At 36.2% G+C, this 11654-nt stretch overlaps 1 protein-coding gene across 1 annotated transcript; it reads left to right on the top strand.

Annotated features, from left to right (window-relative positions):
• Positions 1-741: 741 nt before the first annotated feature.
• On the top strand, positions 742-5083 carry LOC115967535 (TMV resistance protein N-like). The gene is made up of 7 exons (XM_031086652.1): positions 742-831; positions 922-1421; positions 1627-2722; positions 2844-3119; positions 3218-4447; positions 4524-4632; positions 4972-5083. The coding sequence occupies exons 2-7, from the start codon at positions 922-924 to the stop codon at positions 4995-4997; spliced, it is 3237 nt and encodes a 1078-aa protein (XP_030942512.1). The 5' UTR covers positions 742-831; the 3' UTR covers positions 4998-5083.
• The last annotated feature ends 6571 nt before the right edge of the window (positions 5084-11654 follow it).

The raw sequence follows: 11654 nt of genomic DNA, 5'->3' as shown, positions 1-11654 counted from the left end.
AGTCTCATGCTGGAGAAATTATACCGTCCTTATAGTAGACTACGTCATTTGTCCACCATTCTAGTAAAAAACTCTCATTTATTTAAAATTACTGAGTCAATATTTAGTTTTTATTTAAAACTCCACAATTTTAAACAAGTGGAAGTCTTTTACTGGAAAGGTGAACCACATCACTTGTCCACTATGAGTACATTATAATTTCTCCTCATGCTAACACTAGAGAGATTTTTCCGTTACACGGGCACTTACATATATAGGTGCGGTTTGGATCCGTGTTTCCTTTAGCGTTTTGATGGGCATGGGACCCACGGCTACAGTGGCAGGAAGTAAACGCGCAAAAAAACTCAACTGAAACGCAAAGAGGTGACAAAATTTATTGTTTAGCATTGTTCACGCATTGTTCACACATTGTTCATGCACAATTCATGCACTGTTTACACACTGTTCATAGGTCCCGCAACACTATTCACACATTTAAAAATTATTTTGCTATAATATTTTTAGTTTTCAGTTTCAACAAAAATAAATTGTATCCAAACAGACCCATATACTATTGTTGATTCTAAAAAAAATTATATATATATATATATATATATATATATACTCTATTGCACGAGCATTGATGTCCTTATAAAAAAAAATAAATAATAATAATAATAATAATAATAATAATAATAATCTTACATTACACGAGCAATGGTGGAGCTATAGAGGTGATACACATAAAATAAAAAGGAGCTCCGCAGTTTTCACTCTTCTCCTCAGTTCTCTCGCTCATCAGTTCCAAATTTCAGATTCGATTCATATCTCTCCAATTCAACTCATTTTCAGGTTTGGGATCAAGTAGTTTCTTTTCCTCTAATTTTCTTGTTTAATCTTTCTTCGGTTCTTTAAAAAAAAATAATAATAATTTGCTTGCAGATGGAAACAGACTCATCATCTTTCCCAAGTTCTTATTCTACTACTGCTTGGAGGAAAAAGTATGATGTCTTCCTCAGTTTCAGAGGCGAGGACACCCGCAACAATTTTATGGGTCATCTCTATGAAGCATTGATACAGAAAGGCATTGTCACCTTTAAAGACGATGAAAAAGTCGAGAGAGGAAAACCCATTTCGCCAGAGCTGTCAAAAGCGATAGAAGAATCAGAATTTGCTATAGTTATTCTCTCAGAAAACTATGCTTCTTCAACTTGGTGCTTAGATGAACTTGCAAAGATCATTCACTACAAAAACGAGATGGGAATAACAGTTTTGCCTGTCTTTCACTATGTAGACCCATCTGATGTACGGAAACAATGGGGAACTTTTGCTCAGGCATTTGCTAAACATGAAGAAAAAGAGAACAAAGAAAGGGTGGAAAAGTGGAGAGATGCTTTGAGACAAGTAGCCAACCTTCGCGGATGGCATTTAGAGGATACATGGTAATTTAAGATAACTCTATTTGGAACCTTATGCAGATTTACGTACATGCTTCATTGTACTTCTTTCAATTTTTTCCTAAGCGAATCAATTTATATATTTTTGTTTCAGTCAACAGAATTGAACATTAAATATGTATCATATTATTTGGGTGACCTATTGGTGGTTCAAACTCAATGCATATATATTGTACTTTATTCATTACAGGCCTGAGATAGAAGACATCAAAGACATAGTGGAATGGATATCACTTAATTTGAAATATGATGCGTTCCCATATATTGCCAAGAACCTAGTAGGAATATACCCTCGAGTGATGAAATTGAAGTCATGTTTAGCTCTAGGATCATATGATGTTCGCTTTATAGGAATTTGGGCAATGGGGGGAATGGGCAAGACAACTCTTGCTAGAGTTGTTTATAATATGATTTCTAAAAAATTTGAAGATTGTGTTTTTATTGAGGATGTCAGGGAAAAGATTGAAAAATATGGTGTTGTTCCACTGCAAGAGAAAATTATTAAAGTTTTGAAGGAAAAGGATACGAAAATACAAGAGAAGTATGATGGAGTTTGCAAGATCTACAATAGGTTATGTAAGAAAAAGATTCTTCTTGTTCTTGATGACGTCGATAAATTGAAACATTTAGAAATGTTAGCTGGGGAGCATGATTGGTTTGGTTCCGGCAGTAGAATTATCATAACAACAAGAGATAAGCATGTGCTGGAGGCACATGGAGTAGATGAAATATATGAAGTTAAAGGATTATGTCATGAAGATTCTCTTCAACTATTTTCCTTAAAAGCCTTTAAAGAAAAGCATGTCCCAAATGATTATTTAAAGCTATCTAACCATTTTTTGAGTTATGCTGCTGACCTTCCTTTAGCTCTTGAGGTTTTGGGTTCCTTTTTGATTGGAAGAAGTCTTGACGAATGGAATAGTGTGCTAAAGAGACTTAAACAATATCCTGAGGAAGATATTTTCCAAGTACTTAAAATAAGTTTTGATGGGCTGCAGAAACCACAGAAGGAAATATTCTTGCATATTGCGTGCTTTTTTAATCATCATAAAAAAGATTATGTAGTAGAAAAACTAAACATTCTTGGCCTTTACCCTGGTATAGGACTGAAGGAACTCATTGATAAATCTCTCTTGAAAATTATTAATGAGGATATTGTGTGGATGCATGATTTACTTGAAGAAATGGGTAGGAGCATAGTTTCTCAAGAGTACCCTGATGATCTTGGGAAGCGTAGTAGATTGTGGTGTTATGAGGACATTGACAAAGTGTTAAGAAAAAATAAGGTAATAGGTTTATGTAGAGAATTTGAGCTCATTCCCTACCTTCATGTTCAACAAATTTGAAATTTGAATTGTTTTGCTAATAATATATTTTGCAATTCACCATTTCCTTCTTGATTATTAGGGAACAGAAGCTATTCAAGCCATGGTTATTTGGGATACTTATGACAAAGCACAAATGGCACATTGGAAACCTGAGGCCTTTTCCAATATGTACAATCTTAAATTTCTTAGAATGAATGACGTTGCCTATGTCCCCACACATCTTCCTGATGATTTAAGAATTCTTGATTGGATTTCGTATTCTTCAAAATCTTTGCCATCAAGTTTCCAGTCAGATGAGCTTGTTCAACTTTGTTTGCAAAAGAGCAGAATTGAACAACTTTGGATAGGAATAAAGGTAAGTGAGTTATTAAGTATCCTGATACAAGTTTTCTTTTAAGTCACAATAAACAAACAGTAGGAAGCTAATTATTCTATCTTCTTCAATTCTAACAGAAATTTGAGAAGTTGAAGTTCATTGACTTGACTGCCTCCTCATACCTGATTATAACTCCAGACTTCACTGAAGTGCCAAATCTTGAGAAATTAGTTCTCGAAAGGTGTATAAATTTACACAAGTTTCACCCATCCATCAGAATTCTTAAGAAACTTATTCATCTTAATTTAAAAGGTTGCGAAAGACTAAATCCTCCTTCATGCATGTTTGAAAGTGAGTGTCTTGTGGCTCTTGAACTTTCTAATTGCTCAAACCTCAAGAAATCTCCAATATTTGTGGGAAACATGGAATTCTTACAGAAGCCTTTTTTGGATCGCACTGCTGTTGTGGAACTAATTAGAAACTTTCCACAGAACCTAAGGATAGTCAATGGCCTAGAGAATCTTGATTTGAGTTATACAGCTATAGAGGAGCTGCCTTCATCAATTGTACATTTGAGAGAACTTACTTCATTGACTCTAAGATATTGCATAAATCTTGTGCACCTTTCTAGCACCATTTGTAGTTTGAAGTTGCTTAATTCTCTTGATCTTTTTGGATGCTTAAAATTAGACAACTTGCCAGAAGAAATAGGAAATATGCAACTTTTGGAGCTGCTTAATTTGAGTTGGACAGCCATAAAAGAGGTTCCTTCTTCCATTGTTCGCCTTAAAAATCTCAAACAGCTGCATATTCGTGGATGGAAGTTATCTGAATTTTATGCTCGGCCAGCAAGTCCTGAGTGGAATGACCCTTTACAAACTGCATTATTTTCCCTGCCAACAAGTCCTGCTCCATGGAACATATTATTGCCTTCATTTTTATATTATTCCCTGCCAACAAGACCTGTTCTGCTGGGCTTGTTATTGCCTTCCTTATCAGGTCTGCAGTCTTTAACATATTTGCATCTTAGTGACTGCGATCTTTTGTCAATCCCCAATGATTTTGGCTGCTTGTCCTCTTTAGCACACTTAAATCTAAGTGGAAATAATTTTGTTTCCCTTCCTAAAAGTATCTCTCAACTCTCTAAACTTCAAACACTTCTTTTGGAGGGCTGCAGGAGGCTTCAATCATTGGAAAGTGTTCCACCAACTATTGATTCTGTGATTGCAAACAATTGTACCTCACTGGAGAGATTTCCAGAACTGCAATTTCATCTTCTTACATCCAATCACTCCCATTTGAATTTCCAGTGTCTAAACTGCTTCAAATTGGTTGATAATATTCAAAGCATCAGTAACATGATTCAGGTCTCTCTCTCTCTCTCTCTCTCTTTCTCACTCTCTCTCTCTCTAAGTTCTAAACGTTATGCTTTGTATATTTCAGGGACAAAGTGTTAAACTACCTTGCATCTTAGACATTATTATCCCTGGAGGAGAAATCCCGAAAGGGTTTAGCCCTGTAGGTTGGTGTGATAACATACAAGTGCCTAATTGTGAGTATCAATACCTGATGGGAATTACGTTGTGCATTGTTTTTGTGCTCAACCCGTGGCGTCCTTTCTCTAGAGATTTTCAACTTACATGTTTGTTTGAAGTCAATGGAGTTGCCATGAGATCTCCAGTACGCTCTTTTTTTAAGTTAAACTATGCTATGGCTGAATCACCTCACCTTTGGCTGCTCTATTTGCCCCCTCAGTGTGGTGAATTTTCAATTAAAATAATTTCCGATAACATAAAGGTGATGAAAAAAGGGTTTAATTTGGTATACAAGCAGCATGCTCTGTGAGGATCTGGGTGTAAATGTGTAATCCAACATGATATTGATGATTCAGCCTCGGAAGGTACCCGAAATAAGTGAAGTGATGATGGGGATGATGGGGCTGGATCTAGTGGAGGAGGCTACTCTAATGAGGAACTGCATACGGTGACTTGGAGATTTATGGCTCATTCTGAAAAATATAGTAAAATGGGAATTTTTCGACTTCTTTGCCTGTAAGTCATCATCCTTCTTCTTGCTATTATAATTTACAAAACCTGCTGTTCTCTTTTAACTTGAGGAAGGGAATCCAATGAAAGTGTTGATTTTGATTGTCAGGTTTAAATTGGCATGACAACAAATTTAATTTGTCATAGGTATAAAATAATACAGTTTTTCTTTTTTCATTTCCCTCACTAGCATTTAAAAAAAAAAAATCATTGTATTGTGCTAGTTGTACCTTAGCATTTCCTTTTGGCACTCATATAGCCACATTTAAAAAAATAAAAATAAATAAATAAATCTTAATCAGGTTGGAATAATACAAATTTGTCCTGTTGTCTTGTTAGAGTATTTTAATTTAATGGAAGGAGGGGATCAAACGCCCAAGAAGCATGTAGCCTATTGTGGCGATAAAAGGGATATTTACCAGAACCACATTGAAGAATTACCCAAGTATGGTCCCTTGTCTCACGTCCACCTGGGCTCTTGCTAAAGCGGTCAAGGACTCAAAATGGTCAGTTATTTAAATTAACTGTCAAGTGGCTCCTATTATTGATTAAATCATGTTTTTTTTCTTCCTGCAAATGTAATGCTCTGTTGAACTTCTATTCCTATGCAAATACATTTTGAAATTTCTCTTGAGGTCTGTTGTATTTATATAATTGTTTTTTTTTTGCCTTTTCTCTAACAGTCCCACATATATAATGTATTCTTTTTTTTTTCCTTGCCGGCATTTGGGTCTATGATTCATATTGAAGAAATATCCAACAGAAACCTGGATTGGTTCAGATGTTGATTTTGGACCATGATTTGCACAACTTAAATGCAATTGAAGTTAGAAACAGAAAAGTAATGAAAAAATGTTGAAGTTTTTAAAACTTTTTTTGCCCTGTTTGATAGATAAGAAAGAGAAATGAATAATGAGTATAGAATAAGTGGATAACTATACAATGTTCCATGAAAATGAGTCTTAGTAAAGTTTATAGCAGAATTTACTATTCATATGAGAGGTAAGAATATTACCCAAAATATTGAATAAACTTTCAATGAAATTGTCTTATAATTTGTACAATGTGCTGTGTTTATTATGCATGAACACTTTTATCCAAAAAAAAGCATTTCACTTCAATTTTCATCTTATTATGGGAAGAAATATAATGAGGTTCCGTTTCCTTTTTTATTTCTTATCACTTTTCTTCTATTATATATCAAAACATGAAAGTTGATTTAAAATTTTCCCAATTCAATTTTCTCAATCTAACACTTTTTTTTTTTTTTTGATAGGTAAGAAAGCAATATTATTAGTAGAAAAGAATAAAAGATACATAGAGTTTACGGTAGTGAACAAAGAACAACATAGCAACAAAAAGAAATAAAGGAATCAAAATCATATTCTAAGAGACAAAAGAAAATCAATAATAGTAGAGCAATCCAAAAGACCCCAACTCCGGGACCAATCAAAGAGAGTCCACTGGCACAAATCTAATAATTGGGCCATTGATTTCTTGATATCCTCAAAAGAACGCCGATAATGTTTAGTCCAAATAGTCCATATCAAACAGCCTGGTACTAAATTCCAAATATCGGAATTATATTTCCCAAGCCAATGGTGCCAACAACAAAGTAAGTCTACAACCAAACTTGGCATGATCTAATCAATCCCAAACAGCTGAATCATATGCATCCGCATAGAATGAGCTAACGGACAAAAAATAAGAAGATGATTCACAGATTCCTCATTACAACAGCACATACAACAACGATTTGCCAAGAGACGACCACGGAGCATAAGATTATCCAAAATGAGAATCTGGCCATGGGCTGCTATCCACATAAAAAATGGCACCCTTTTAGGGAACTTTACTTTTCAAATTCCCTTCCAAGGGAAACTAGGAGTAACATTTCGAATCTTGAGAGAACCAGATGATTTTCCACTGTCCTACTGTTAAAAGCTTAGCCCTGACCTACTCCCATGTTTCTGCACTTACAATAGGTACCACTCTACCTGTTTCACCAATGTTTAGTGAACAAAGTTTACTCTGAATGGATACCAGGCCATATGATCTAACTCGCTTCCAAGACCAGTTTTTATCTTTCCCAACACTTGAAAGTTGAAATCCTTGCATTTGATCTGGTAGCAACATCATCTATGACTTGAGTACCATACTTCTGAATTAGGACTCCATCTGGTAGTCACCAATCATGCCATAGGAAAATGCTACAACCTGATCTTCAGTAATGGCCTGAAAATACTTCTAAGATTTAGAATTTTTCTCTAGCCTGGAGAGCTATCTTGAGGGATGTTAACAAACCCAAAACTATTGTCTTAGCAAACAGATTTTAACACAAGCTACCCAAATTGAGCCTGCCTTAGCAAACAGATTCCATATATGTCTAGTTATGGCTGCTTTGTTCCATTCTTACACCCCTTTCAAAGCTAATCCACCTTCTCTTTGACTTGCATACAACATCCCAGGATACTTAAGCCCCTAAATCTCCTTTCCTTTCCATAGGTAACTACTAAATTTCTGTTCAATAGGCTTGAAAATCTTCTTTGGCAATATGAAGATGCTTGACCAGTAAAATCTAAAGGCTATAATGAACTGATTGGATCAACTGGATCCATTCTGCAAAGTAAAGATTCCTTGCTGCCAGGATTCATTTCTGCCTGTTATCTCAAAAAGGGGCATACATTCTTTTGCACAAGGGCTCCCAGAAATTAGATGAACCTGGAGGTATCTTACCAGTATTGAGGCTCTTTTGAATTGTAAGATCTCAACAATTTGGTTCTTCAGCCCATCCGGAACAGCAGCACAGAAAACCTCATTCTTTTGAGAGTTACCAGCCAAATCAGACAGATTTTCAAACTCCTCCAATTACTATGAAAAAACTTACTGCAAACTAGGTGTTTCTTAATAGTGGCTTCTGGATTTCCTGACAAATTCAGTAAAGTTAAAAATATGACCAAAAACAGCACATTGATCTTGACCCAAAATTTAGAAGTTACACACGCACATATTCATGTTTGTATGTATGTATGTATGTACCTACTACCCAGGTTGCATGATAATGAGTTTTTGACCTAGTCCTTCACTATAATGTGGAAGTAATTATAGCAACAGGTTAGGTCGAATCTTCATAGTACGAAGCAAAAGTAGTAGGAGACAAAAAGGGACAAATTATTTGACTCACATAGAGGATATAATAGAGCAAATTATTTAGCTTTATTCTTCATGTGGTCCAACTCCCAAAACAAGAATAGTGAATGCTTATACATGATAACAATAAGTAAATTCTTGAATCAGGAAATCTGCAACATTGAACATGTTAGTATATATTATGAATATGATTATAAAATTTGACACAATGGAACTTGCAGTTGAAATCAAATTTTAGCGACAAACTTGGATATCTTGTTCAGAAGTTGATCCACCGACTCCTCACACCTCTTACACGTAACACCAATCAAGAACAATAATAAGCCTTTTGCGAAAGTTATCAATTGTTAGAACCTTACCTAAAGAAGCTGACCATGAAAAGAAAGCCACTCTTGGAGGCACCTTCGATTGCCACACCAACCTCCAAAGGAATGAAAGAGTAGGAGGAAAAAGAGAGATAAAAACCTTTAACCTCAAAACCTCTACTCCTTACTGACTTCCAACAAACCTTGTGAGGGCCAACACCCCGCACTTTTGAAGAGTAAACAATGACCATAAACTGATCAAAAGAGTCTTCCTCCCAATCCTACTGCAGTGAACAATGAAACTGAAAATTCCAATGAATCCTCCCACCAAACCAACACATAACCTCCCCCACTGAAGAGTCCCTTGCCCTACTCAGACAGTAAAGTTTTGGAAAAGCCTCTTCGAGGGTACAATCCCCACATCACGCATGCTTCCAAAACTTCACTCTAGTACCATCACCCACATCATACTGTAGTAGTTTAGAGAAGTTCAACCGGCCCCTTCTAATAAACCTCCGAAGGCTAACACCGTACGCACTGGTCACCTTTTTGGTGCACCAACAACCCCAAACATTCCTATATTTCACCTCAATAACCTTCCTCCATAATGCATCTTTCTCTAAACCATACCTCCACAACCACTTACCTAAAAAGACAGAGTTAAAAATCCTCAATCTTCTAATACCTAGCCCCCCAACCTATATTGGCCTACAAACCTTAGCCCATTTCACCTAGTGTAATTTAGAATCACCACTAATACCACTCCAAAGAAAATCTCTCTATAATTTCTCCATGCGATTGGCAACCTTCCCAGGTATAGGAAGAATGGAAAGGAAATAAGTAGGTAAAGAGGAGAGAGTATTTTTTATAAGAGTAACCTTACCCCTCTTAAGTAAATAAAGCCTCTTCCAACCCGCTAGTCTTCGTTCCATCTTCTCTAATATAGGATTCCAGATTGACACCTCCTTGAATTTAACATCCAAAGCCCCAAATATTTCAAAGGAAGGGAAGAATGCCTACAACCCAACAGCCCCACCAACACATCCAGATTATGTACCTCTCCATTATTAAACCAATTTTGATTTCCCCAAATTAGTCCTTAAACCTAAAACCTTCTCAAATCTAGTCAGAAATCTCCCTCAAAGTAATTAACTGATTAGGGTTAGCGTCACAAAAAATAAGAGTGTCATCTGCAAATAAAAGATGAGACACCATCATTGAAGTACTAGGTGTAGAACCTACAAAGAAGCCTGAAAATTGTCCAGCAACTACAGCCACATCCAACATACGGCTCAAAGCCTCCATAACCACATCAAAGAGCAACGAAGATAGAGGATCCCCTTGCCTAATCCCCTTAGAGCTCCCAAAAAAATCTGAAGGACCCCCATTAATCAAAATGAAAAATTTAACGGTAGAAATGCAACACATAATCCATTTTCTCCATTTTTCTGAAAACCCACAATGCTACAACATATATGTTAGAAAACCCCAATTCAAATGATCATACGCCTTCTCCACATCCAACTTACACAACACCCCTGAAATCCCTGTCTTCAATCTATTATTAATACATTTAGAAGCAATTAACACAGAATCCAAAATTTATCTACCTTTCACAATGCATTCCGTGAATCTAAAATAAGCCCATGTGCCACCCTTTGGAACCGATTAGCCAACACCTTTGAAATAATCTTGTAAATCCCACCAACTAAATTGATTGGTTGAAAATCCTTGATCTCCACAACATCTGCCTTTTTAGGAATAAGGGCAAGAAATGCAATATTAAGACTCTTCTTGAACAAAACTTTAGATTGAAAGTTCTAAAAAACTTCCATAATCTCTTTCTTCAAAACACTCCAACAGGACTGGAAAAAAGCCATGGAAAAACCATTCGGGCCAGGAGCATTATCACCATTAAAACCATTAATCACCCCATACACCTTTTCCTCGTCAAACGGCCTATCTAACCAAAGGGCATCTTCCTCAGAAATTCTAGAGATGTCCACGTCATCAAGGACAGGTCTATCAACCACATTTTCAGAATAGAGCTGCCTATAGAAGCGAGAAATACCTTTTACTATGTCCTTCGGATCCGAAGAAAGTTTTGCATCCACCATAAGCCTATCTATGGAGTTAAATCTTCTGTGAGAATTGGTTATACGATGGAAGAATTTAGTATTCCTATCTCCTTCTCTAATACAAAGAACTCTAGATTTTTGCCTCCAACAAATTTCTTCCAGAAGAGAAGCTTTTTCTAGCTCACCTTGGATTCTTTCCAAATCCAACTTGTCCTCCGCCGTTAGACCACAACTTTCCTTAATAGTCTCTAATTCGCTAAGATCCTTCCACAACTGTTTACCTCATTCTTCTACATTTCCAAAAACCTCTACATTCCATTTTTTCAAATAATTTTTCAACAATTTCAATTTATTTGCCAATACAAAACTTGAAGCACCTTGAAAATGATAAGATTCCCACCAAGATCACACCCTTTGCACAAAGCCCTCATCCTTAAGCCACATGTTCCCAAATCTAAATAGCCTCTTGCCCTTATGATGAAAGGCTCCACCCTCTTATACAATCGGAAAGTAATTTGATAAAAGCCTAGACATTCTTCTCTGACAAACAATAGGAAACTTAGCCTTCCAATCTGTAGAGAACAAGAAACTGTCCAACCTTGCTTTCGACTCAACTTCTCAAAAATTAGACCAGGTAAAACTTCCTCCTTCCAATGGGAGATCAATCAGACCTTGTTCAAACATAAAATCAGAGAACTCACGCATAGCAACTGTAAAAACAATAGAACTAGAACGTTCGGAAGGAAATCTTACCACATCAAAGTCACCTCTAATACACCATGGAACATTCCACCAACTGCTCAAACCAAACAATTCCTCCCATAAAAACCTTCTTTCACTCATTGAGTTAGGACCATATACTCTAGTAAATGCCCAAACGAATTGGTCAACCACATTTTTAAATTTACAAGACACCGAAAAGCATCCCATTGCTACCTCCACTTTATCCACAACCTGCATGTCCCACATCAGCAACACCCCTCCAGAAGCACCACA

This window comes from Quercus lobata, chromosome 11, assembly GCF_001633185.2.
Source record: "Quercus lobata isolate SW786 chromosome 11, ValleyOak3.0 Primary Assembly, whole genome shotgun sequence".
NCBI classification, from domain to species: Eukaryota; Viridiplantae; Streptophyta; class Magnoliopsida; order Fagales; family Fagaceae; genus Quercus; species Quercus lobata.
Note: the sequence above shows the minus strand (reverse complement) of the source record. Positions and strands in the feature narration are given on the sequence as shown.